Source organism: Apteryx rowi, unplaced genomic scaffold (assembly GCF_003343035.1).
Source record: "Apteryx rowi isolate R43461 unplaced genomic scaffold, aptRow1 scaffold_27, whole genome shotgun sequence".
NCBI lineage: Eukaryota > Metazoa > Chordata > Aves > Apterygiformes > Apterygidae > Apteryx > Apteryx rowi.
The window spans coordinates 2,964,410-2,990,979 of record NW_020449085.1 but is presented as its reverse complement, the minus strand read 5'-3'; the positions used below and the strand labels follow the sequence as shown (position 1 = coordinate 2,990,979).

Sequence of the window (26,570 nt, the reverse complement as noted above, 5' to 3'; positions counted from 1 at the left end):
CGGGCGGGTGGGCGTTGCTAGGAGCCGCCCGGAGGGGCGGTGCCGCCCCGGGGCGGGCGTTGCTAGGAGACGCCGGCTGCCGGCGGCTCCCCGCAGCGCTGCGCTCGCTGGCCGTTGCAGGCTCTTCGGGGACCGCTGCCCGGCCGCGTCCGTCTCCTGCTTCCAGACGCCGCGGCGGGTGCCCTACGCTGAGGCCGTCGCGCAGGAGTTCCGGCCGGCGAAAGTCGGAGATGCCTTTGGGCCCACGTGAGTACCGGCTCCGGGTGGCCCTCCACGCGCCGGGGCTGGAGTCCCCTCGCGTCGCCTGTGCGCCTGCGTCCTCGCGAGCTCTCGAGGACGAGCGAACGGGGTGGCAATTCTCCCCGTTGCATGTTTTAGGCAGAAACCGATGGCCCAGAAAAACTAACTCAGCCTGCGTCCTGCTTCAGATGTGAGAGTGTTCAGAGATGAGGACTAGTCTGGGCTAGGGTTTGGGAGAGCAGGGGGGGTTGAGCCATGTTTTAGGGCGGATTTTCCCAGAGCTCCGAATYGCAGGAATCGCTTAGCGAGCTTCATGGGGTGGCAGAAGGTGAAGTCCCCGTTCCCGATGGCAGGATAGGGCTGGGTGAGGGTTTGTGAGGAGCCCGCTTCGTTGGTCCTTCCTGCTGAGGGCTCGTGTTAGTGGCGTCGTAGTCGTTGTTCTGATATTTAGTGCTGTGTGGGATCTACAAGCTCTGTCAGGGCTGGGGGTACATTTGGGGTTTTCCCTAGCAGCGGTCGAAGACGCGGTTTTATTGTCTGTATCTCTCAGGAGATATAGAGCCTGTTTGGGGCCAGTACCACGGGGTTTGTGGGCTGCCTTCTGATGGCCTGTCTGGTCCCAGGGATAATTCCAGTCTTGGCACTCTCTGATTTTATTGTCTTCTGCACCACTGTGTGGGATTCCCACCCTGCAGACTATGCCACGTCTGGGGTGTAGATTAAAGCAGGTCTTTGTGGACGCATAGCCTCGTTACAGCTGAATCACAGTGAAATTGCGTGTGTGGTCCCCGCCGTGCATTTTCCATGGAGGCTCCGATGACTGGTTTCTGGTCTCCTTCAGGCAAAGGTCTCAGCAGTGGGGTGAACTTGCTGCATGCTCTCTTGCAGGTGGGAGACCTGCTGGTTTAAGGTGGAGCTGAGCATCCCCAAGGCATGGGCAGGACAGGAAGTGCACTTCATCTGGGAGAGCGATGGCGAAGGCATGGTGTGGCGAGACGCCCAGCCTGTCCAGGTAAGGAGACATGAGTGAGGTGTGTGCTAGTTGTGCCAGGCGCTCTGCTACCTGTAGAGCCATTTCTGTAGCTCTGTATCTTTTTTACCCTTCACTAGTGGGGCAGTAGAAACCCCTTTCCGTTTGTTACGCGCTTTTCAGAGTAATACCTGTATGTGTTGGGGGAAGTAATGTAACAAATGGACTTAACAGGAGACAGTCAAGAACAGTTGGAGGTCAGTGTGATCGTGAAGAAAAACATAAGTAGGATATTTACTCGTAAGGTTGTTAAGCCTCAAGAAGTAGTTTCTGAGCCAGTAGGAGAACCGTCTTTGAACACATGAAAAGCTGCTGTGCAGAGATGGGCAGTGCTCGTGAAGAGGCTGGTATTCAGCCTGGGAGGGAGGGTTACACTAGTGGTTTGCATGCTGTGTTGGCAATCAGGCAGGACACGGTGCAGGCCCTCCAAAGGTCTGCGGACTATTGCCAAAGAGCCTGGGAAATTCAGCCCAGAAAAGCAAGCAAGGTAGTGGGTTTGAGTCTGTTTTCTAGAGGTTGGCACCTCCACAGGAGTTAAAATTCAAGTCTGCAAACCAGTAACAGCTAAATATCTCTTGCTTAGGCATTAGCAAATCTGTCTTGCAGGGCCCATAGGCAAGCGCTGGGCCTGAGATGTAAATCTCCACCACTGTCAAGAACAGTGGGACAGACTCCTGCTGGGACTAGAACAGGTCAAATCAAGTCCTGCTTTGGGGCAGTGGAACGGCCCAGGTGACTCTTTGCAGTCCCTTCCTGCTTTCTTCTCTGTGGTGGTGTCCCCAGGCCTGGAATACCCTCAGGGTTTATGTCGCTGCTGGGTAGTAGCAGTTTCTGTGCCAGTTGTTGTTGGGGGAAGCTTTGTCCAAAGGCATGTGGGATCAGACCCCTTCCATCCAGCAGGGCTTTGTGGTGTCTCGTCCTGCCCGTCCAGCAGCTGTCAGGCCCACTGTCAAAGAGCTGTGGAGCTTTGTGTTTAAATGTGCTGTCTTCCCCGCTTAGGGTTTGACTAAGGAGGGCGAGAAGACCAGCTACATCCTGACCAGCAGCCTGAAGGAGACGGAGCCCCACAGGTGGGTGGTCATCTGGCCAGAGCCCCAGAGAGCCCCCTGTCGGGGGGAGCTTGGAGTCCCTTGAAGCCAAGAGGCTGGGGTGAGATATCCATGCCTGCTCAGAGCTGTGTGGAGCCAGTGCCACCTTCTGACCATCCAGCTCTGGCAAAGGTAGTCAGCTGGGCCTTGACCAGTCTGTGTCTTTTGTCACCTAGAGAGACAAGCTTACCTGCTGTTGGGGTGTTAGTCTGATGCTGTGCCTTTGGTGTGTCCATTCTTAGCTGGCAGGGCAGTGTCGGGATGCTCTGGGCTCTGGGAAGGATCCAGTGTTCAGTGGGTCTGTCAGGAGTTTGGGTCTGGGGAGAGGAATGGACTTTTGCAGCTGATYGCTTGCGATCTGCTCCCTGATGGTTTCCTTTTGATCTTGACAGCCTGACGCTGTACGTGGAGCTGGCCTGCAATGGTCTTTTTGGGGCCGGTAAGGGCAGCATGATTGCCCCTCCGGACCCTGACAAGAGGTTCACCCTGAGCAAGGCTGAGCTGGCCATCTTCAACAGGGATGTCTACGAACTGCTGGTGGATCTGGAGATACTGCTGGACATGGCCCAGGTTTGTGCGCTCATTTTTCCCCCTTTTCTTACCATTTACCCCTCCTTCTACAACACCTTCGTTTCATCTCTTTCTTTCACTGTTCTAAGAGCTATCTGCCCCCACCAGGAGGCCCTGGAGGAAGGGGCATTTGCTAGTGCTGTTTTAGCACAATTGACATTTGTCTAGAGTGGGAGAAAACTGAGCAGAGAGAAGCTGTGAGAGGTTATTTCATCCACTCCTTGCTCCAAGGCAGGATCTGTTTGACCGGAGCCATCTGTGATGGGTGTTTGTCTAACTTGTCTTTAAAAGACAAATGTGCAAAGACAGTAGGTTGTGTCGTGAGGCAGGGGGCATGGTGCTTGCCTGGCACCAGTAGCAGAGGCAGATGCCAGAAGAAGGTAGCAGGTTCTCCCTGGGGCAGGTGGCTCCCATATTGGTACAGAGAGCTGCTCTGAGCTGAGGGATGTGCTGAGCTCAGGGTCAAGCTATTCTCACTCCTGACCCCAGCTCCTCGGGGAGGAAAACCAGAGGAGTTTTCAGGCGCTGTACACTGCTAACCAGATGGTCAACTTGTGTGATGTTACGGACCCGTCCACCTTCCCCGCTGCCCGTCGCTTGGCTGCGGCCATCTTCAGCCAGAAGAACGGCGAGAGCCAGCACACCATCCATGCCATGGGTCACTGCCACATTGACTCTGGTGAGAGCAGCACGGTGCTCCCCCTCTGCTGACCGGGAGGCCGCTGTGTGCTGCCCAAGGGAGAGCAGCTGCTCTTGGGCTCCAGGCACCAGGGCACCGAGCCCCAAGGGAAGGGAAAGGGACTTCTGTGCTGCCGTGCAGAGGGTCTGCCCAGTGCACCAAGGCAGGGGAACGTGTGTCTGGCCAGCTGTGTCCTTTGGAGCCCTGATGGGGCTAGTGATGAGGGGTGGGTTACAGCCCACTCTCCCCCACGTGTTGAATCTCAACCCTCAATTTCCAGTCCCTAGGGAGGGTTTCAGTCTCAAAGGCAGCTGGACAAGCAAGAGCTGGGGGTCCTGGACTGTGCTGTTATCAGGCAACTTCAGTCAAAGGACAGCACGTTGCTCTAGCATTTCTCTGGCTGATCCTTGAAAGGCAGCACAGCCCCATTCCCAGAGGAGTCTGGCTCTACCTCACCCAGGTAGCTTGTGGCAAGTAATAGCCATGGCAGGGCCATGCGTCTCTCCCCGCAGCCTGGCTGTGGCCATATGAGGAGACCATCCGGAAGTGCGCTCGGAGCTGGGTCACAGTTGTCCGTCTGATGGAGTGCAATCCGGAGCTCACCTTTGTCTGCTCCCAGGTGAGTGACCTCCCTCCTGCCAAGGGTGAATCGGGGGACGGGATCCCTGTACTGACAGCTCAGGGTGGTCAGGTTCACAAGCGGGATTTGGCTTGCAGGACTGCTGGCTTTGGGGCCATTGGGTGAGCCAGACCATTGCCTGAGGGACACAACAAAGACCCTGGAAGCCAAGACTGCTGCATGCGCAGCTCACCTCTTGCCTGAGAGGGTCAACAGCGCTCCGAGGAGCTCTCTGAGGGATGAGGGTTGTCTTGAGGCTCTCAGCTGGGCAGCGCTAAGAGTCAGGAAGGTTGTGTTTGCTCTGAACAGCATGGTGACTTGTTGCCAAGCTCTCTGAGGAGTTCTCCCTCTGCTTGTAGCATGTTGCTTCTTCAGCATGACTCAAAATGAGAGGGGGGTGACCAGGAGCATCCTGTGCAGTTGCAGAGAGCAGGGACTTCTGTTTGGAGTGGTGGGGTGGGAGCTGAGACTGACTTCTGTGCTCTGGCAGGCGCAGCAGTTCGAGTGGGTGCGATGCTGGTACCCTGGGCTCTACACGCAAATTCAGGACTATGTCGCAAAGGGACGGTTCATTCCTGTCGGAGGCACCTGGGTAGAAATGGTGAGAATCGTGGCGACTCTGCCTCAGCGCATCTTTCCTGAGCCACCTCTGTCTGGGACAAGTTCTGAAACTAGTCCTGGCCAGAGCAGAGACTCCTCTGTGCCTGTCTGTTTGGTGCTGCTCTCAGGAGCCAGAAAGCAGCAATGTCTGCAGTGTCCAGCCTAGCAAAAATACCCACCCTCTCACCCCCCAAATCATCTCATTGCCTGAGAAGGGACCTTTGGTCTAGACCAACTGAGCTCTGCTCCTCCCATTGCTAGAAGCCTTCCTCAGCATGTCAGAGCTACCCGTGACTGCACTGTGAGCTGGAAACTCATCTAGGGACTCATTTACTTCCTGGGCAGGCAGAGAGTTGTCACAGGTTCTCACACCACCCAGAATCCCTCAAGGCTGCTGTCCAGACTCTGCTTTGCCCTGTCTTGGGCTGATCTCCCTTGTGCAGTGCTGAGCTCTGTCCTGTTAGATGCTTCCCATGCTCTGCCAGGGCAGGATGATAGGGAACGGGATGCTTGCAGGACCTCCCCTTCCTCTGTGCCTGACTTGACATGCGTGTTGGAGAAAAGGACACTGACTCCCTGTGCTTTTCCCCTAGGATGGGAACCTGCCCAGCGGGGAGTCCATGGTGCGGCAGTTCCTCCAGGGTCAGCGGTTCTTCCAGCAGCAGTTTGGCCGGACCTGCTCAGAGGTACCTGCTCCTTTTCACCATGCCTCCCTTGCCTGTGCTCTCCCTCGGTCCCTCCCTGCAGGTGAGGGTTTCTCTGTGGTTTGCCTTCCAGGGCTGCTGTTCAGGTGCCTCACATAGGTCTGCTTTTGCCAGCTAAGGCCCTGATGAGTGAATACACCATCCCCCATGTAGAGCTTGGATCATGCCACTTAGCAGAGGCCTAGGCCTTGGTTGTATTGCCTGTTGGTCCCTGACAGGTCTCTAGAATTGCTGTTTGTCTAGCACCTCCGGGGTCCCCTTTGCGACAGGGTCTCAGAGCCTGAATGCCAGGTTACCCCCCTCCGTGCTTAGGCTGTGCTCTATGGCCAGAGTGTGACTCCTGTGCGTTTCCCTCCCTCTGCTGCTCCCAGTTCTGGCTGCCAGACACATTTGGGTACTCAGCCCAGCTGCCCCAGCTGATGCGTGGCTGTGGGATCAGGCGGTTCCTCACCCAGAAGCTCTGCTGGAACCTGGTGAACACCTTCCCGGTGAGCTGTGCTTCCCCTCTTCCCAGGGGATGTGGTTGCTGGAGTCTGTCTGCAAGGCTGGACCAGTTTGTTCCACAGATTGAGCCAGTCCTTTAGCTCAGCTCTTTTTCTAGAAGCTCAAAGACATGGGCAGCTTATGGTGGTGGCATGTGGTTGTCAGGCCATAGGGTGAGGAAGGACATGGTTAGAGATCCCTACTAGGCCCCTGGCCTACAAACACTTGCTGCCTCCATTTTTCTTGTGCTCCCCACCACCCCCCAGACGGGAAGTTGTGATCTGTGTGCAGGGCTGGCAGACGGCAAACCCAGCCTGTCCTCTGCTATCCCCTGCGCTGGTGGCACTCCCCATCCTTGTGCAACCTTGGGTGGTGCAAAGAGGAGCAGTGGTCAGCCTGTGGGACTCGTGCGTCCATGATAGCCTCTCCTTGCACTGATCGGTCAAGACATCCTGTGGAGGGGCAGCAAAGACCCAGGTATTCATATCCTCAAGGGCACTGAGGTGCCTGACCCCTGTGCACTTCCTGGGGACATGGGTGCTGGGATTTGTGTTTTTGACAGGGCTTGCAAGGGAGTGTGGGCTTTTCGTGAACAAGTTCTGCACTGATGTGGTTGAAATGGGCCCTCCATGCACACATGGAGATGAGTTGGGAGCTTTGAAACCAAGGACAAAGGGTGAATTGACCACTGTAGGTAGAGGTGTCACCAGCGATTTCCTTTCGGGAGCTCTCGGGAATAATGGCTTGTGCATTAGCTGTTTGGCACTGTGTGATAGGGGGAGGCTGTACTAGACACCACGCTTTCCTTTGGCTCCCCTCCAGCATCACACCTTTTTCTGGGAAGGCATTGACGGCTCCCGAGTCCTGGCCCATTTCCCCCCTGGTGACTCTTACGGGATGCACGGGCGAGTGGAGGAGGTGAGTGAGGTTGCCAAACCGGCGCACGAAGTGTGGTGCCAGCCCCTGGGAGCCAGATCTGAGGCTCCTAGGAGAGGGCGCTGCCTGAGAAAGGAGCGGGAAAGCCAGCAGCATTGCTGGCAGCTGATTGCCTGCCTCTGGGATGTGTTTGTGCCTGATCCCTGCAGCTTGGGGTGGGAAAATGTGGCAGGGCTGGGCTTTGCACCCCAAAGACTGACCTGGCGTCGTTGTATGGATCTGTGGAAGCTGGGGCTGGGCGCCTGAGGAATGCATCTGCCCAAAACCCCCTCTAGATGTTGAAAACAGTGAAGAACAACAAGGATAAAGGACGTGTGAACCACAGCGCTGTCCTCTTCGGCTTTGGAGACGGAGGAGGGGGCCCCACACAGAAGATGCTCGACAGGATGAAGAGAATGAGTGACACGGATGGGCTGCCAAGGTGAGAAGACAGCTCCCTTCCTCCCTCCTTGTGCCAGCACAGAGCGCTTGTTTTGAGCTGGGCCTGGCCTTCAGCAGCACCAAAGGAAAGAGTGTGCGAAGGAGGGCAGGGAGCAAGCGAGGCAAGTGGAGCGCTAAGAAGGATTATCAGGGAGATGAAGTCTCTCTGACCGACTGCTTGTGAGCCCTCAGCAAAGCCGTGGGGTGAGTGGCCAGCGTGGCAGCGGTGCCCGACAGTCGGTCCCTGCCTGGGGTACGACCCTTTCCCCATGGCAGGCAGCGAGAGCAGGTGGGAATGAGAGAGGGGCCGTAGGAGGCTGTGGGGAACGCAATGCTTGTGGAGGTGACAGGGCATGCAACCATGGTCCGAAATTGGGAGTGCGTGTGATACAAAGATGAGAAATAGTAGATGGGGACCTTTTTCTACTGATGTAGCTTTGAAGGCAGCTCTGTTTGGAGCAGGAGGTTGGCCTGGACACTTCCAGAGGCCCTTCTAACCTAAACTTTTTGAATTCTGTGCACATGGGGTCTGGCACACCACCACACTGTGGTGGTCTACATCCCTGGCTTCACTCAGCCAAGTCCTCCCGCACACCCCTTCGAGCTCTGCAGGGTCGTGGATTGGGGTTTCTGAGGCCTCAGTTCTGAGGCCGTTACCTTTCTGGTCGGGATCCACTGTTTGTTAGCTGCGTCATGGGCTTCTCTCCCAGCTCATCGCTGTCTCTGTGTCTCTTCCACAGGGTTCAGATCTCCACTCCTGACCGACTCTTCTCTGCACTGGAGAAGGAGTCATCGCAGCTGTGCACCTGGGTGGGAGAGCTCTTCCTGGAGCTGCACAACGGCACGTACACCACCCAGGCCCAGGTGAGTGTGTGCGCCGGGACAGGGGGACAGCGGTCTCCCTCACCACTATGGAAGGTGGCCATTTTCAGTTCTCTTTGCTACTGCTCGCGTGGCTTCAGGATTCGGGCAACGCCCTTTAGGTCTCGACAGTGGGAGCCACCGTGTAGCCAGGACTCCAGAAAGCAGATCCATTCTTAGTCTTTAATAAGACTTTCTTCAAGGGGTGAGAAGAAAGCTGGGCACAGCATTGACCCCTTGGTCAATAGCTGCCGCATCCTTCACTTTGGCAGGGACCTGATAGCTGCAGGGATGGGGTGAAGAGACAGGAAAAAGAGGAGGGCGGTGGGAACAGAGACAGCAGGAGCTGGGCCTGGGGTTTAAGCCATGTCCTGTGCTGTCAGTTGCAGGGCTGAAAGCCAGCTTGAGCTATGGCAAAAAAAAAAAAAATACTCATTGATAATTTGAAACTCATAACACCTATGAATAACCAACCTTCCTGTACTGGAGCTGGGTTTTTGCTGCTGAGGTGAGTGATCTATTTCCAGCTACCAATTTCCTAAGCACCTTCCTTCTCTCCATGCTTTGGCCCCAGATAAAGAAGGGGAATCGGGAGTGCGAGCGCATACTCCATGATGTCGAAGTTCTCAGCACTTTGGCTCTGGCAGAGGGAGGCAAGTTTCAGTATCCTGCCAGCGAGCTGCAGCGGCTCTGGAGGTGAGGGCGTAAGGGAGTGCTGCCAGCACTGGGGAGGAGATGGTGAGAGCCGTGCCCAGGGATTATAAAAGTACAGGAGCATGTGACAGCTGGGGACTTCACAGGGGCACAGGCACAGGTGAGCTGGCTGTTGCTGCATTACCCCTCCCCATCCCCTACAGATCCTTGTCCCTGCTTGAGCCTGGTTAGAAATCCCTGCTCTCAGCACACCGAAGCTAGCMTGGACCAGCCGGACAGAAGCAGTGCAGGCAGTTACCTTGCAGCTCAGTGAAGTGATGGTGGGAGATGGTCTCATTTCCCAGCCCTGTTCAGCTGGAGCCAGAAGGGTGTCTGACCAGTCTGTGTTCATTTGAGTCCCTCTCGATGTGAGTGGAAGGGGGAGCATAGTTAGGATTTAGGGACCTTTGCAGAGCCAGTACTGCACTGCTGCATGTACATGACCTCGTCTATAAACTGATCAGGAGTCCACCTGGAAAGTGTTTCAGGGCTTTGCTCGATTCTCCCATTGGAAGACAGCTCCAAACCCTTAACTCCTCTGATGGCTGGAAACTTAGTTTGCAACCTAAGCTTGTTCCTAGCCAGTTTTGACTTGTCTGAACTTGTGCTACAACATATTTAGTAGCCCTAAGCGGGGGAAAAAAAGTAGCTCTTTCTTACTCCACATGTTTGTGGCTTACTCGCTGGCAATTAACAGGTGTTAACATAAAGGGATTTAAAGAGGGCTATGGAAAAAAAAAAAAAAGAAAAAACTTTTCTCTCATTTATTTGCGAACAGGGCGTAGGAAACAGTTAAGTTTGTTCATCTTGCAAACAGGGCTTGGTAAGCTAGAATAAATCTGGTGTTCTCCGCTGCTTCCTCACGTGGCTTCTGTTCTTTGTTTTAGGTTGTTGCTCCTCAACCAGTTCCATGATGTGCTGCCAGGCAGCTGTATCCAGCTCGTGGTTGAGGATGCCCTCCAATACTACGCAGGTGGGCAGAGAGTTTGGCTGGGGGGGGCTTTTCCATTTGAGCACAGAGGGTCCTGAATAATGTTGCCTGCCTTGAGGGGCTGCAGCAGTTTCATCCCTGCAGCTGGAATGCCAGGCACTATGGATCACACATCTGCAGGATGGCATGTGTGGGCATGTGTCAGTAGTAGTGTTACCTCAGCCAAAAAATTAGCAGGGGAGTTGATAAATTAAATAATATCCTGTATTATTTACATCTCTGCTTGCTCTTTTGCATGCCAGGATGGACCTTAGCAAAGGCAGGAGCTGCCCACCGGCAGTTACAATGGCTTGCTTTATTATAGCTTAATAATTTTCAGTTGAGCTGCAGTAGCTTATTTTAATCTTTCTTGTAATAACAAGGTTAATAAATAATTAAAGTTTACAATTATACTTAGTAGATAATAATTAATATTAGCAATAATAAGTAATTTTAGCTTGGAAGTAGCTAAAGTGCGTGAATACTGCATGGAAGTGCGAGAAACTGTCTCAGACATGCGAAATAGCCTGGCCGGGTCCAACCCAGGCCTTTTTTTTGCCCAGAGATCCGCAGGGCCGGTGCTCAGCTCCAGGAAGAAGCTGTGCAGTCCTTATGTGGGGAACTGCTGCAGCCCAAGTCAGAGAGTGCTGAGAGCATCCTCGTGTTGAACACTTTGCCCTGGGACCGGACCGAAGTCGTCTCCAGGACTGGGCCAACTGGAGCGAAGACTTTAGGTATGCCTAATATGGGGTTACTTCTGTACCAGAAGATGGAGACAGATAGCAATGATATGTTCTGCCTCTCCCTGCCGTGGAGAGGAATCACTGCTTTGGCAAATTGCTCCTTGGGGCTGATCCCACATAATTTGTCCCTGAACTATGGCTATAGAAGCGGAGTATGTGAAAGGAGGTGGGAGGTCTGACTTGAGAGCCAGAAGGCAGCATAGTGTGAAATAGGGATGCATCTGGGGAAGATGGTGGAACAGATTCTCTTTCCTTTCCAGCTCTGGTGACAGCCCCCAGCATGGGCTACGCTATAGCCAAGGAGCCCTTGCTGCCCCCTCAGCCTGTGTCGGTGATGAAACAGGTAAGCACAACTGCAATTTCATTGGATTGATGTACCCCACATCAAACATTTCGCGGGGGGGTGCCTAGGGAAGCTGGCACACAGCAAGCCAGCATACTTGATTTACAAAAGGGGCATTTCAGATCCAGTCCAGCTCCTGCTGGTTTGGATCTGTGAAATCTTTCTGCCCTCTCCGCTCAGGGGGATGGCTCCATTACCATGGAGAACGGGGTGATTGCAGTCTGCCTGGACACGATGGGACGCCTGACCTCGCTTCGGCTGGCACACTCAGAGAGGTATGTCTCTCACCCAGTTTCTGGAACCAAGGCTTCCCAAAGGTGCAGGGGGCTGAACCAGAACTTCCTCCACTCTGCTTCCATCCTCCGCTCCTCAGCTCAGTTCTTGTTGAGCTGCTTGTGAAGCCAGTTGTTAAGCTGCTGTTCCTGTGTTCCACTTTGTTCCAGAGAGTCAGTCCTAGATGGATGCTGTGCCAACCAGTTTGCTCTCTTTGATGACATTCCCCTGTACTGGGATGCGTGGGATGTGATGGATTATCACCTGGAAACCAGGTAGAGAAGCAGTGCATGCAGTGCTCAGATCCTGACTCATCTTTTGAGGTTCTTGCTTCCCTCTCTGTCAGGCCCAGCCATAACAAAACCTTACAACCACTCCTGCACTTCACAGGAGGCTCTGTGCAGTCACTCTGGGGAAGTGAATGCCTGCTGTCTATGGGGCTGGATCAGGATTTGGGAACCCTCGAGCTACCAGGCTTGTAGACCAGCTCTGCCTTTACCCTCTTTCTCTAGGAAACCGGTCACAACTCTGCTAAAACCTCTGGAAATCACCCAGGCTGGAGGGCTGCGGGGAAGCGCAAGCTTCTCTCTGCAGATTGGGGAAAGGAGTACCTTAACCCAGGAGATCATCCTGGATGCCACGTGCCCATACATCCGATTCCTGACCCAGGTTTGGCTTGTCACTGTGTGATAAGACGTCTGTGCTGTGCAGGAAGGACCTGGGGAACCAAACCTTGCTTGTGAATTACATCTCCCTCCTGATTGCTCCCTTGGAGCCCACTGCCTGTCCTCCTCCACATCAGGGAAAGGCAGCCCAAGGATGGGGGCCCTGCAGCTGGGATATGATCCAGGAAAGGTGCCAGGCTCCTTGGCTAGTGGAGGAGTGGCTGTACCCTCCTGGCCCTGAGATAGGAGAGCAGAAGAGAGACCCATCAGTGCAGCTAGCTGGGCTTGGACTCGGGCCTGGGTGGGAGCTGGCTGCTGTGCACAGGGGAAGGACAGGAGTGCAGCCACTGCCTGTCAGCCCTCTGTGATGATGCTGTTCTGCTGCCATCTTTAGGTTGAGTGGAAGGAGGCTCACAAGTTCCTGAAGGTGGAGTTCCCTGTGCAGGTCCGGAGCACAAATGCTACCTACGAGATCCAGTTTGGGCACCTGCAGCGGCCAACTCACTGGAACACATCGTGGGACTGGGCCCGATTCGAGGTGAGAGGGAAGGTGGTCTGGGCCCAGGGCCAGGCTCATCCTCCTGTCCCCAGTCCTTGGGACACGCAGCAGGGCAGCTCTTTTCCTTCCAGCGATGGGACAGCCAACCTCTGTACGGTGGAGCTGCTTTTGTTCCCAGGCAGATGCCTGGTGTCCTCAGGCATTATCTTTATGTGCAAGTACTTCCTTTGGTACCTCCTGCAGGTGTGGGCTCACAAGTGGCTGGATCTCTCTGAGCATGGCTTCGGAGTGGCATTGCTGAATGACAGCAAATATGGTGCATCAGCCCACGGGAACATCCTCAGCCTCTCGCTGTGAGTACATTTGGGGTGAGGGTGGAGCTGCAGCTGTCACTTTGGCCTCTGAAGTGTCCCTTTGAAGTCAAGGGGTGTCTTGCAGTAAATGATCACAGTTAATAAGGAAATACTCTAGTATTAGTCAAGCTGGCTGGTTGTCTCTTAAGAACTTCTGGCTAACTAACTTAATTAAAATTGATTAAGGTAATATAAGTCCCATGAGTTATGCTCGGATCATTCAGGAAAGGAGAGATCAGCTCCATGTTTGAACCATATAATTTCTCTGTTGCTGGGCAAAATATACCCCAGGAGGGAAGACATAAGGAGAGGGAAGGAATGGCAATGTTATGGATACACGCAAAGCTAAGAGAAACACCACATATTCCAGTTTGAGTCCATCAGCTACAACTTTCATAGGAGACCACCCTTCAAAGGTCATTTTTAACACCTGGGACACCTAGTCCAGGGTCTGTTTCCTGCTGCCAGAAACCAGAGGCATATTGGTATTGAAGGCAGGGCCCAGTCTCAGGGTAGAGGAGGGAGACGGCTGACTTGTCACAGTGCTTGTCTGACACCAGACTGGGTGATGGAGGGATAATGGCAAGTTCAGGGGCTGCAGCTCTAGAGGGTGCTGCAGAGACACCGATCTCACCCACCTCTCACCTTAGGCTGAGAGCACCCAAGTCCCCAGATGCCATGGCAGATATTGCACACCACCAGTTCACCTACGCTGTGATGCCTCACCGGGGTGAGTGTTGGGCTGAGCTGGACCCTGTCAGGAAACACAGGGTGGAGGACGCCCCAGAGACCCTTGGGGTGAGCACAGGGTGCAACATCTCTGGGTGTGCCTGCGTAGAGGCTGGCTAATCATTCTCATGTTGCAGGTTCCTTCCAGGATGCTGGTGTGATCCAGTGTGCCTACAACTTGAATTTCCCTCTTCACACGCTCCCAGCCAGCTCTGCCCCGTGCTCAGCCTGGAGCGCCTTTTCTGTGAGCTCACCTGCAGTCGTACTGGAGACTGTCAAGCAGGTAAGTGCCCAGGGCAGAAAGGGGGAGGCTGAAGTGGGGGGTCTTTCACTAGTTTGGTCAAAGACAGCAGTGCGGCTGGTCCTGTAGGTAGCAGCAGGAAAGCTCCAACACATCGAGTTTTCCTCTGGCACTTGGACTTAACTGTTGTTGTCTCTTTCCCACATTGTAGCGAAAAGACTGCTGCTGTGGGTGCTCGGGGCTCCAAGTTAAGCTGTTGCCTCTTCTACCCATCTTCTAGCCCACATAACCCAGGCAGGCATGGTCTGCTGTCCTGTGCACTGGGTGGCCATGAAGCTCGGTCGAGTGGACGTAATGATCCCTCAGGTTTGCAAGTCCTGTTACATGAGGACAGGAGGGGGTAGCGTGCCTCTCTGCCAGCCTGGACAGGCACTCACCGGTGATCGGTGTAGCGTCTGCCTCTGTATGTATGTGGGCACTGCAGCCCTTGTTGCCACAGCGGTGTAGCRCTGCGCACCGGGCAGGTCAGGAACCCATGCGCTCCCAGTCATAGCAGCTCAGCCACAGTCACATGGGTCGCGCTAGACCCGGAGATGTAGGATAGGATGCTCCTGTCTTTTTGCACGAACTTCCTTCTGCTCCATCCCTGAAGGCTGAGGACAGACCTGAAGCGGTGGTGGTTCGACTGTACGAGGCACATGGCAGCACTGTTGGGGTCTGGCTCCAGACCTCCCTTCCGGTTAAAGAGGCGATGCTGTAAGTCTGTGCTGGAGGGATGGGCAGGCAAGGGAGATCAGTCACTTTAACTTTACAAGCTGCTTCCTTTCCTAGCTGTGACCTCCTGGAACGGCCGGACGCGAGGAGCTGCCTGCTGCTGGAGCACCAGGGCCTGAGGCTTTCCTTCACGCCATTCCAAGTGCTCTCTGTCCTCTTGGTCCTGAGGCAGTGACGCTGGTCACCCTTGCTCGTGATGCTGCAACCTGAACTAATGCTGTGAGCTCAAATCTCAGCCTGAGGCTTCCCTGCTGGTAACCTGCTGGAGGTGCCACCTTTCCTCTCAGTACTGAGCCCAGCCACCAGTGCCCTCTTGCTGTGGAGCAGGGAGGAACACAATGAGAATGAGACTTTTTCACTAACCCCAGCCCAGTAATGATGTTTCCCCAGGAGAGGTGCAGAGGGGGCAGTGGTTGCAGAGACGGGCAGTCTCCCCCTTGCTCTTCCCTGTCACTGGCCATCAGAGAGCAACAGCTGACAACGCCTGAGAACAGCCACGTTCTTTGGGAACGAGCAGTAACTTTGGCCCTTGCCTGAGCAGGAAAGTGCCGTAGGGCTGCCGCCCAGCATGCTTAGCCTTTTGGGGCAGGGGGAGCCAGCTCTAACCGGCATTTGGAGCACAGCACCTTTCCCCAGTGCCCCAGGGCAGCCCAACAGTAGCCCCCATCCAGGTACCAGTAGGGTCTTAGGCTGGGGCGCTGCCCTCAGCTAGCCAGCTACAGCCTTGAGGGGACGGGACCAGCCCAGAGCCACCCCTCCCACAGCACAGCAGCCAGCAGGAGCACAGAACAGCCCGGCTCTGCTCTCCCCCTCTCCTTTGGGGAGCAGTGGAGTTAGACAGCCTCGTCTCCACGCCAAGACCCAAGCAGCAGCAAACTGCAAAAGGACAGCAAATACAAAAGTACACTAGACTCATTCGCCTCTTGCCTTCTGCCCCCATGACCGTCCTGCCTCTTGCACTGACTTTCCAGACAGCACATAAATAAACAAGAGAGTTACACAGACAGGATCCAGCCTGTTTTCTTACCTTATTTCCAGCTGCCTGCACTGATCCACCTCCTTCCAGGGCTTTATTGCAGCTGCTGTTCGCTTAGTGTCCTCCGCATCAGGCTCTCACTCCAGGGATGGGGGGGGTGGTGCTGCTCCAGCCCATCAGGGGAAGATGCTGGGGGGGAGGGGAGGGGGAAACGACAACCTACCCTTGGCACAAAAATGCACACAGGGCCATTTCTACACAAAATACTTTATTAGTCAGCTAAAAAACACTTATGGCCTTCTCAGTGATTGATTGCAGCTATCAGCTAGGAAAGGGAGAAAGGAAGGAAGCAATGCACTTGGGCAGAGGGAAGGGGCAGAGTCCAACGCAGTGTGCAGCCAATGGCCCTTATCTCTCCCCCGCCAAGCCCTGGGGACAGCAGGAGGAATTTGGCTAAGTGAACACCAGCGCTGAACCCAGCTGCGAGCCTCACCTTCCCACACTGGCAGGACACAGCAAAAGCGAGCAGGAATGAAAGTGGGCACAGAGAAGACCCGGTTCCCCTGAGTACTAACCCAGCTTGCTCTGTCCAGGCCCCTGGCCCTGTCCTTCCTTAACGCCTCCTGCTGAGCTAAAATATCCTTCTGAAACCCCAGACCTGGGCAGGGACATGACCTGCCCCCCACCCCCAAAACCTGCGAGGGTGCAGCTTTCTGCACCAGGCCAGTCTGGTCTGGCCGTGTCCTTACGCTGCCTTTGCTAAAAGAGGAGCTATGGTCCCACCTAGGACTTGCTCTAAAAACCACACTGTCAGGCCAGCTCTAGCCAAAGACAGCCAAACAAAGTTCTAAAAAAAAGCTTAAAAAGAGACGGGAAGGAATGCACGGCTCCCCCACTCGGGTCTCGACGGCTGCGAGGGCAGTGGGACAGCAGCGGGCCTTGAAAAGCAGGCTGGAGAACGAGGGAGGGCTCAGAGCATCACCTGGCAGCCCAGACCRGCACTGCTGCCCCCCGACACTGCAGCGGGGTGACAGGGCCACACGCGTTTCCAGAAGCCAAAGCGTGGAAGGTGGCAGTCACAGGCGCGCTGCAGGGGCTGTGCCTGAAAGATGAGAAGGGAAATAAGTGAGAAGGCAGCATGTGCCAGGGTGCCTGGTTCTGCCTTGTGAAGCCTCCACCATCACCTAGCACCTCTCCTGCCCCTTGCCACCCTCTCGGCCACCCAGACACGAACAAGAGCTCCCACAGCCCCCCGCCGGCGCATTTGAGCAGGTCTGAAAGCCATGAGGGAACAAGCCTCACCTGAGCCCCTCCGTGCAAACGCCCGACTTCTTTTCGCTTTTACCGGAGCCTCAGGCTCGGAGGAGGCTGGAGCAGCAGCAGCTTTCCTCCTCCTGCGGGCACGTCCCYGCCCTGGCTCATCAGCATCAGCCACCACCTTCTGCTTCTCCTCAGTTGGCTTTGGGGGGCTCTCCGCTCCCCTGGGACGCCGTTTCGAGGTGCGTGTGGTGACCTGGGGCGAAGTCAGAGCTGGAGCTTAGCTGTAGCATTGTGTATGAGTGAGGCCAGGACCTACCCCTGGGCAGCACCAAACGGGTCCAGGACAGGCTGCTTTCCTACTCAGAAGAGACAGGCAACCGCCATGAGAGCTTTATCCCACCCACCTGCACACCGTTTAGAGGGGGAGAAGTGAACCCGAGACGACATCACCAACCCACATATAGAGCTTGGGATGGAGGAAAGGGGCCTGGGGCACCAGGAACACCCCCACTGCCTCACCCAGGGCCCTGCTGCCCTGCTGTTCTTTGTTCACAACCTGCTTTCCTTACACCTCCTCCTCACCCTGCCCCTCGCAGGGCTGTCCCGCTTGCTTTTGACGGCTGGCTGGGGAAAGGAGGGTTGAGCTTCGGGCTAAGATGGATTTAAGGACCATACGCAGAGAGGCACGGTCCCAGCTCCTACCCCAGGAGGGCCAGAGGCAACCTCTTGCAGCCCTGCTACTTCTTCCAACAGCAAGGAGGAGAGTCTGGGCTCCGCTGGCAGCAGCAAAGGAAGGAGCACGGGGATTCGTGCATCACTTGGACTACTGGCTCACAAGAAACTCTGGGGAAGAAGCCCCCGGCAAACACAGGACCAGCCTGAGCAGGGCAGGGGCAACAGGAGGACCTCTAGACCTGGGAGCAGACGCATCAACCACAACGCTTTGTACCTTGGGGGTCGGAGCCTCGGGATCCGCCTTCACCTGAGCGCGCTTCTTGCGGGTCTTCCCTCCTGCATGAGAGGACATGACCAGGTTAGATGGGTCGAGAGGACATGGTGCAGGCCCTGCTCTCTCTCCTCCCCCACGCCAGCTGGCAGAGCACCAGCACCTCGGGAAACAGAGATCGTAAGGAGGTGACCTTCGGGGACGCCACCCTGGATGACCTGTGAACTCAGCCGAGATGGCTGAGGCAGGGAATCCTGCACTCATGTGGAGCAAGGGCTCGAGGGGCTTCCTCTCCCCTCCCAACACGCTCCCCCCAAGACACAGTGACTGTCGTGCTCCCTCATCATCAGCCCGAAGGAGAGCACGCAGTCCTGCTCCAAGTCTGGCAGGCACAGCAGGGGACCCAGCTGCAGGCCGGGAAAACCACCCTGCAAGTGCAAAAGCTGTGCCCAGGGCACGCAGGTGGGCTGCCTCCGTTCCCCAGGGCCCCCACGCTGGCACGGGGCTGTCAGTGCCCCACAGAGAGAAGGGCTGGGACCCTGCTCCTCGGGCTGCAAGCTGCTTTCTTCCTCCCTTTGCCTCCGTGCCGGCACGGCAAGCACAGGGCTTCTCCCTTCCCAGCCCTCCCGCAGCAAGAGCGGGTCCCACGGGGAGGGGAGCGGACACTCACCTTTGGGAGCCATGGGACCAGGCTCTCCCTGCAAGGAAGGCGACAGAGCATTGACGGGACTGTGATCAACACGCAGGAACTAGCACCACCGCCATGAGAGCTTCCTTGCAGATGCTCTCAGCAGGGCTACTGGGACCCATCTGTGCCTCTTCTCCACTCCGCAGCCAAGCGGCACCAGGCAAACAGCCACGTTGCTCGGGAACCTGGAGGAGTCGGGCTTGCTCTGCCTGCCCTGCGCCCCCCTCCACGTCAAGGGGGACCCTCCCATCAGCCCGTGATCGTTCTGCAAGGCACCATCACACCATCTCACCCTGGGGATGGGGCTCGCAAAGGAGGAACAGGGCTGCCAGAGCTCCCTGCAACAGCAGAGCCCCCGGCTCCTGCAGCCAGCCCCTCTGCCCCAGAGGGCACGCCATCCCTCGGGGGAGTCAGCTGCTGCCTGGCGGGTCCCTGTCGCCCCACCTGCACGTCCAGTGATCACACCAGTCTGTTGGAGGGGGAGGCCTCCAGGGACAGGTCACAGCACGAGGCTTAGTGACCTCAGGAAGCAGAGCGCGAGAAGCAGAAAATGGGCTGGTGCTTCCTAGGAGGAGCGGTGGGGAGACCCAGCCCCAGGCCCCAGACGGCAACCTTGGCTCATACCTGGAACCAGATGGTCCTGCCCTTGCTGTCACGCAGAGAGCGCATGCCAGGCATGGAGTAACACTGCAGCCAGTTCTTGAAAGCAGTGGAGTCACCCGAGTACTCTGGGTCGTAGCCCTTTTCTCCTAGGAAAGGAGAGATGTGAAAGGACAGAAATAATTAAGAGTTGGAGAGGAAGCGAGAGCCAGTCTGGCAGAGCTCTCCGGCCAGACCCCAGGTCAGGGGAGGTGCGGGGCCACAGCTCAGCAAGCGACCACCACCACAGGCTTCTCCTGCAGCAGGGCTCCAGAGATCTGTCCTCTGCCATGACCATGATGTTGGGGCCCCACACTCCAAGCCTTCTGCTGCTGGGAACACAGGAGAGGCTGACACGATGCCCAGGTCTCCCCCGACTGCCCAGCTGTCCCTGCCCCCCGGCTCCCTGTCCTGCAGCCTCACCCATTTTGACGACCTCCATGGGCACTGTGTGGCACAGCTCCAGGAGATCTGGGTTCTCCCGCTTCAGCTTCAGCTTCTTGCTCAGCGTCAGGGAAGGATCCTGCAAGGGTGGACAAGGGAAGGAAAGTCACCTGCCAGCTATGCTGGCCTCACCCGGGTCTCTCCTCGTGAATCCCAGCCAAATACCCCATCACACCCTGCCCTCCTGAGGATAAGCTGCCAAATCCTCCACCTGCCGCAGCACGTGCCAGCCCTGATCTCACCCCACAGGTGCCCTAACACTGGGTCAGCCCCAGCGCTGGCACGAGCGAGGTAACTGTGGGATGCAGCCTGCTCCACAGCAAACTGGCCTTCGTCTGAAGCTTGCAGGCCCCGTTGTAGGCTGCAAACGGAGTATTAGCATGTTCCCCACAGCTACAAAAACAGGAAAGCGAGGAACATGCAGGAATTCTAGCAGTTTGCGAAAGCAGTCCTCGGGTTGCGTGGGTTTTCTCGGGCTCCTTAAAAACAGCCACCCCCTCTCCCCCAGGGCCCCGAGATCAGAGTAGCCCACCAGCAACTCAGCCATGGGCGCTACCGCAGCCTTCCCCAGAGGTTTTAAGTTTGCGAGGTGTTTGTTTTCCTYGTCCCTTCCTCTTTACCCTTTCACCCCTCGGCCCCAAATATACCCAGAGGCTTTCTGAAGGCAAAACAAGTGCAGAGGCGCAGCTGAGCGCAAACACAGCAGCGAGGCATGTGTCCTGGGAGCTGCCACAGCTCACCGGCTCAGCCACGTGCAAACGAGCTCTGTAAAGCGTGATGTTACAGCAGAAGTGCTGCACGCACTCGCCGCTTCATTGGAGGGGCGGACGTGCTCAGACACGGGTGTTTATGGCAAACGACAGCAAGAAGCTCGATGAGAAAGATCCCATGCAGCAAACATAATGGAGGCAAAGGGAAAATTCTTGCTGCCAGGCTGGAAAACCAGACTGTGGCTGCTGGACAGCAACCACAGCACGGCTTTGATCATAGGTGTACCCCGAGCCCTGTGGAAACCTGTCCACGCAGTTCCCAGAGCAGTAAACACCTCCTGACAGCAGTACGGGGAGAAGCTATGGGCTGCGTGAGCTCTCCAAGGGCCCATGACAATGTTCTACCCCATCGGAGCAAGGAACCAAACATGAACTGAAACTGGCCTGAACCCTGAGCTGGAACAAGTCTCTGAAGCAGAGCTGAACCAGAACCAGAGCTTGGCACCCAGCTAAGCCCAGAGACAGAGCAGGGCACCCAGCTCAGCCCAGACTGGGATCTGGAAGCAAACTGAGCCACTTCCATCATTGCTGAGCCCAAACCTGAACAAATAACATTTCTCAGCTCAGTCCTGCTCCCTGCACAGCAGGCGAGAGAGGCTCCCGGGGCCTGGGACAGCTAGTGAGAAGTCCTGCAGGGCTACAAGCAAACAAGTCCCTGAAATCACATTTTTCTGGAAATCTGCCCCTTCCTGGCCCAAGGCAAACTAACCAGTACACAGGCTGGAGCACTGCCTGGCTCAAGGTGAGCTGGAGAGACACTGCCAGCACTTGTTCCTGCACAAGGTTTCCCATGGGAAGAGGGCTGAACCAGACAGAGAGCCCCAAGGGCTGCAAATCTCCCATCCACTCTCCTAAGAAAAGTTATCATGAGAAGTCAGCTGGGCCCTTAAATCCCAGCTCTGGAACAGTTTTCCCTAAGGAAACTTAGGGTGAGAAATGCCGTAGAAGCAGCAGTTGCACTGGAAGCTGGAAGGGAAAAGGCAAGGCCTGCACTCACACGGATGCCGAGACAGGGCAGCACTCCAGGCTGCAGAACAGGCTCCTGCGATCCTGCACAAAGAGCTGGAGCGATGCTGTGCACAAGAAAGCATCCGCATATTCCCCCCTTTCCTCACCTGCTCCTGGTGCTTCAGGGCCTCCAGCACAGTCCGAGCCTTTTCAAAAGGAGGGATCTTCAGCCTAGGAGAGCCCATCTGTTACACACAAGCCCCATCTCTCTTCTCTGAGGCAGCTGAGCACYAGCCCATGCCTACCAGCAGAGGAGGCCCAGCTCGCTTAGCTGAGGAGCCACCAAGCTCCGGAAAATGCTTGGACCAAATGTGGCCTCTAAGGAGTGCAAGACTAAAGAGACCTCAAGGCTTTTCAAGTGACACTGTAGCCAGGGCAGCCTGAGCAATAACCTGGCCTGAGAGAAGAGCTACTGGCCCAAGGGTTGATGCAGTCAGTGCCTACAGCAAGCAGATTCTCTGATCCCGCAGAGAGGCTTAGCAGGGCAGGCCAAGGCACTGGTCTTTTGCCTYGGAAGATGCTGGATGCAGCGTGGCTGCAGCACAGAGAAACGCTGGCGCATGCATTGCGTAACCCGGCTGGCTGCAGGAGGCAGCGCTGGGGGTCCCAAGGACACCGAACGTCAGGGGGGCACAGGGAATGGGAGTAGCAGAGCGAGTGCCGAGCAGCTCAGGGCTGTTATCCATGCCTAGGGCTGCGACTTGCAGCTTGGGGGACCGCAGATAGCTCGTCTCTCAGCTACAGACAGAAACCATGGGGTTTTTCCTCTCTCTGCTTTCTCCTTAGCACCTCAGACATCAGTCACCTGCGGATCTGGGGCAGCRCCATATCCCCTTGGTATGACAAGGGGACAGGGACCAGACAGATGGCTGTGATGGAAGTAGGCATGGGGATGAACTTGGTCTCTTGAAAACACCCTCGCCTGGCTCCACCCTCTCCTCTCCTCTCCTCTCCCGGGTGCTCGGCCCAGCTTACCTGTAGAGGATCTCAGCGCGGAGGTAATTGCCAATTCCATTGAAATACTTCTGGTTTAAGAGGGCCTCGCAGATGGGCCGGTCGAAGGCCTTGTCGGCCAGGTTCTTCAGCACGTTCTCCCTGCGAGAGGGCATCAGGCAGGCGTCCGCCGCGCGCAGCCGCCTCGCGGAGGGCAGAAAGCCACGCAAAGCCCGCACGCGGCAGAGCCCCCGAGCGGGAGAGGCAGCGGCAGGGCCGGGCGCTGGGCGGAGGGGGCCCGCGGGCTCACCTGAAGGCCTGGTACTCGCCGAGCACGCAGGGGCCGCGGCCCGGCTGCCAGGCGCCGCCCAGCTGCCAGCGGCCGAAGCGGCGGACGTCGACGAAGCAGAGGGCGCGCGGGGGCCGCTCGCGCGTCAGGAAGCGCAGGTGCGCGTGGCGCGGGGCGTCGGCCGCCGCGCACAGCCGGAACGAGCCCGACATGCCGAAGCGGAAGACGAGCGCCAGCGGCGCCCCGGCGCCCAGCGGCGCCAGCGTCAGCCGCACCTCCTTGCCGCGCGCCGCCGCCGAGATGCGGTAGGCCGCGCTGGAGAAGGGCACGGCCGGGCACTTGCTCACCGCCGACCGCTCCACGCCGCCCGCGAACACCAGCCCGCCGCACACCGCGTTCACGTAGCGCTCGGCCAGGTGCAGCTCCGGGCCCTCGGGCATCGCCCCGCCGCCCGCCGGACCCCGCCGCCCGCCGGACCCCGCCGCCCGCCCCGTTGCCCGGCGACACGCCCCCGTCACCGCCTCCCATTGGCTGCGAGGCACGGGTAGGCGGGGGCCCGGCCGCCGCGGGGCACGCCGGGAGGTGTAGTTCCACCTCCCCCCCCGCACACCGAGCTCCCCCCTGCACAGACCCAGCAGCACCGGCCGCCGCCCCCGGTGGCTCCCCCCACCCCGGGCCTCGGCCCTTGCCGCCGCCACCGGGACCCCCCGACGCCCCTTGCCGCCCCGCTTCCCACCACCCCGGTCCCACGACTCACGGAGGCGGCCCTTGCTCTCCCCACCACCTTTATTGGAGTCCTCTTACAGGAGAGAAGTCTCGCCAAAAGCAGGCCCCTGCGCCCAGGATCTGAGGCCAATGCGGCAGGGAAGGAGGGATCCTTGCTGCAGCGGGATCCTGTGGGCAGGCAGCAGGCCAAGGAGAGAAGGGATCTCCCCCAGAGGGAYCTCAAAGAAGGACTGGGGAGCAACCGAGAGAGACAAAAGCACCCGGACCTGCCCGAGCCCTCGCAAGTCAACAACGGAGTCACGTCAGGCAGCGGCCAAGAGGGCGTGAGGCCATCGGAGCCCAGAGGACCAGCGGTCACTGCAGCACGGGCAGGACAGGGTCCCCCCGCATGCCCTACCGGAGACCTGTGGGCACAGGGTCACTTTTACAGCAAAGAGTGGAGGGGCACGTGGGCTTCTGCAGGCTCCCTGGGAACAGAGCTGCCTGCATCAAGGCAGGCAAGGCAAGGGGCGCCTGCAATTGGCAGGGCATCGACTGCCGATGGTGCGTTTAGCCCAGCTGCTGTGGGGCATTCCTGCTCGGGGAAGACGGTTCCAGCCTTGGCCCTGGGAACAGGGCTGGGGCATGGTGGGAGGGTGGCTAGAGAGAGCTTTGAGGAAGGAAGGAGGGAGGCAGCAGCGGGGAACGCTGCCCCCAGCACCAGCCTGCAGGCAGAAGAGAACCAGGGTCATCTGCCTCATCTCCACTTGGGCAGTACCCAGGGCCAAGACGGTGCACTGAGTCCTGCCATGAAGTCCACTGGCAGGTAGCTCCTGTGATTGCTCCTTCTTCCTGTTCCTCAGAGGAGGGTTTTCATCAGGGCCTGGGCCTGCTTCAGCTCTGACAAAAAAGGGGGAGAGAGGAAGAGGATGGGAGTGAGGCTGCAGCGCTAGAGATCTCAAGAGGGGAAGAAGTGTGGCAGCAATTTCTCTCCCAGGAGCCCTGCCTACATACCCACCCTCTGCAGGGAGAAGGGAGGTGCTTGGGGAGCAATCAACACTGCAACATCAAAAGGAGAAGCTGCCACCCATGCTGAGGGGAGGACACAATCCATGCAGCGTTGTTCTTGGCACTAAGGAGAGCCTTGACCCCAAGAGACAGCAGTYCCCCCCATGGGCCCTCCCTTGTCCTTACCTGCCAGCAGGACCCGGAACTTGTCTGCTGACACGGCCATGGGGACGGTCTCCGTCACCCCACTGTCCCTGTCCCGCACACYGAACATCAGGTGCACGAGGGGTTCGTTGACCTCCTGCAGCTCGCTGGAGCTGAGCGTGTAATCCACCCTCCAGGAAACCGAGTCCAGCTGGCTCACTAGGGCAGGCAGACGGGCGGAGTGAGTACCCAAGTCGCTCAGGCAGGGCCATCTCCCATCAAAAGCAACCCAAAGACCTTCCCAGCTCTGAAACAGAGCGAGCTTTGGGGTGGAACACAGCTACAGCATTAACAGTACACAGCGATGCTATGGGGCTCAGGAGATGAAGTAAAAAATGGGATCAGCAGAATGSAGCTCCCAAAGAAATAATTTGACGAAGGTGAGGCACCCAAGTTCCTCCAAGAAGAGATTCTTATGGGTCTTGCTGTTCAAGACCCTAGTTTGGGCAGTCAACAAGCAGCGGTTCTCAAACATCCTCCCAGCAAACAGTCTCTGAGCCACATCACCCCCTGCTGCTAAAAATCAATGGCTAGTTATACTCGTAAGACTGAAYGCCACACTCACATCTCAGGCTGCAAGCCCTGAGGCTGTCTTGGAGAGGACTCTGCTTCTCCTCGTAGGAACGGCACAGCCCTGTGGCGTGTTCTACCCGAGAAAACAACACACAAAAAAAGAAAAAAGCACCTGTTAATGCCAGTTCCAATGCTGGTACAGCCAAAGCCCAGTTCTGAGGGAATACGAAACAGCCCCAAGCGCCTGCAGGAGACCCTGGGGACAGAGGGCTGGAACGGGAGGTAACGGGAGAGCACAGCCGTCACCCTGCAGCGCTCACTCTGCGGCTGAGCAGGGAGAAGGCAGTGCCCAAGAGTGACAGCTCRGCCCAGACACACCCTGCCGAGTTGGGGGCTGCATGGGCCCTCATGACACCCCAGGGTGCCCACCCCTCCTCCTACCTTTGGGCAGCCCCAGCTGCTGCAGCTCGCTCGACAGGGACTCACTGTCCACRTTGTGCTTGGCTGCGCTGGAGAGGATGAAGCTGAGGACGGCRATCGTGGCTTTCACATCCCCAGACTCTGCAGAGAGGAGGGGATTTAGCTCACYGGCAAAAAGGACCTCTCCCATCCCCCCCTTCAGGAGATGCCACCTCTTGCAGAGCTGGGAAGCGGCAAGAGTATGGAAATAAAGTGAAGAAAAGCAAAATACCCTTCTCAGAAGTGTTTTTGGATGGGTGATGTGTTTGGGGAGAGAAGGGACTACACAGCATGGCTTAAGAACAAGGCAGCAGKGTCCCAAGCTGCTTCCCAGTGACTTCAGAAAGGTCTCCTCTGCCAGGTCTGCCACAGGTTCATGGCACCGGGCTCCTTGGTGACAGCACAGCTCCATCCCCATCCCCAGACCCCAGCTCCTCCTGGGGGAGCTGCAACCAGCACCGTGGGAATCTCATCAGCACCCATGAGGAGCAGYGCTCACCTAACTTGGCGTCGGATGTCAACTTCAGGATCTTTTCATACTGCAGGAAGGAAAAGCAAATCCCTGTCAGGGTGGTCAGGGGAACCCTGCCCCGGCACCCCCCCGCACCCATCCCAGCCGTGCTGGGGGCCGCAGGCTCCCAGTCCTCCTGCATCCCATGGCTGTGGCCTCTCCAGCGACTACAGCCAAAGCCATTGGATCTAGGCTGGGCCATTTAYGGGAGGCCAGGAGCCACCCCAAGGTCAGCCATCCCTTGTGGTGGTCCAGAGCTCTTCCCACTGCCTAGATACGAGGTTACAATATAGTCATATAACATATTAACAAATAACATGAATGCTAATAATACTAACACTAACATTAATGCTATTAGTACGAAYACTAATAATGATAATATTTGTAATTCTAATGCTAGTAATAATACAATGCCAATGACTTTACTGACACTAAGAAGACAATAACAGTGTTACAATAAAGCCTAAGATGACCCGTCCGTGAGGATGTTGTGGGGGGCCGGGCCGGGCTGCCGTGCCCGAGAGCCCCCCGCGCCCGACGGGGCGCAGCTCCGCGCGGGGGGCTCCCGCGGGGGCGGCGGCGGCGGCAGCAGAGGGGCGCAGCTCACTTACGTCGATGGCCTCCCCCAGCAGGTCCTTGAGCACCTGGGCGCAGATGAGCTTCAGCTTCACCGAGGACTGCGCGGGGGGAAGGACAGCGGTCAG

At 57.1% G+C, this 26,570-nt stretch overlaps 2 protein-coding genes across 4 annotated transcripts; one reads left to right on the top strand and one right to left on the bottom strand.

Annotated features, from left to right (window-relative positions):
* The first annotated feature begins 104 nt into the window (after positions 1 to 104).
* On the top strand, positions 105 to 15,517 carry MAN2C1 (mannosidase alpha class 2C member 1). The gene is made up of 25 exons (XM_026068256.1): positions 105 to 246; positions 1,129 to 1,252; positions 2,270 to 2,340; positions 2,751 to 2,928; positions 3,418 to 3,607; positions 4,120 to 4,226; positions 4,717 to 4,827; positions 5,420 to 5,512; positions 5,902 to 6,018; positions 6,836 to 6,931; positions 7,225 to 7,370; positions 8,110 to 8,233; positions 8,805 to 8,926; positions 9,811 to 9,896; positions 10,457 to 10,627; positions 10,897 to 10,979; positions 11,160 to 11,254; positions 11,423 to 11,527; positions 11,765 to 11,921; positions 12,312 to 12,455; positions 12,660 to 12,769; positions 13,420 to 13,499; positions 13,636 to 13,781; positions 14,392 to 14,495; positions 14,571 to 15,517. The coding sequence occupies exons 2-25, from the start codon at positions 1,223 to 1,225 to the stop codon at positions 14,686 to 14,688; spliced, it is 2,784 nt and encodes a 927-aa protein (XP_025924041.1). The 5' UTR covers positions 105 to 246; positions 1,129 to 1,222; the 3' UTR covers positions 14,689 to 15,517.
* Positions 15,518 to 15,738: 221 nt separating this feature from the next.
* Positions 15,739 to 23,049, bottom strand: NEIL1 (nei like DNA glycosylase 1). 3 transcript variants are annotated; one of them, XM_026068259.1, is made up of 9 exons: positions 22,488 to 23,049; positions 22,220 to 22,339; positions 21,352 to 21,415; positions 19,446 to 19,545; positions 19,008 to 19,132; positions 18,366 to 18,393; positions 17,699 to 17,760; positions 16,792 to 17,002; positions 15,739 to 16,591 (listed from the first exon to the last, which is right to left on the bottom strand). In XM_026068259.1, exons 1-9 carry the CDS (start codon positions 22,904 to 22,906, stop codon positions 16,566 to 16,568), a joined length of 1,155 nt encoding a protein of 384 aa, XP_025924044.1. In that variant the 5' UTR covers positions 22,907 to 23,049; the 3' UTR covers positions 15,739 to 16,565. The 3 variants fall into 3 exon arrangements, with proteins under 3 accessions (XP_025924044.1, XP_025924042.1, XP_025924043.1); XM_026068257.1 differs by lacking the exon at positions 15,739 to 16,591 and having other exon boundaries at positions 16,843 to 17,105; positions 22,488 to 22,942; XM_026068258.1 differs by lacking the exons at positions 15,739 to 16,591; positions 16,792 to 17,002; positions 17,699 to 17,760; positions 18,366 to 18,393 and adding an exon at positions 18,400 to 18,568 and having other exon boundaries at positions 22,488 to 22,942.
* Positions 23,050 to 26,570: the final 3,521 nt, after the last annotated feature.

Excerpts from the sequence above, each read along its gene's own strand:
- MAN2C1 (XM_026068256.1), top strand. The coding sequence starts at position 1,223 with ATGGTGTGGCGAGACGCCCAGCCTGTCCAG. Across the intron at positions 10,980-11,159 it reads CTGTGTCGGTGATGAAACAG|GGGGATGGCTCCATTACCAT; the intron begins GTAAGCACAACT and ends CTCTCCGCTCAG. Across the intron at positions 11,255-11,422 it reads CGGCTGGCACACTCAGAGAG|AGAGTCAGTCCTAGATGGAT; the intron begins GTATGTCTCTCA and ends ACTTTGTTCCAG.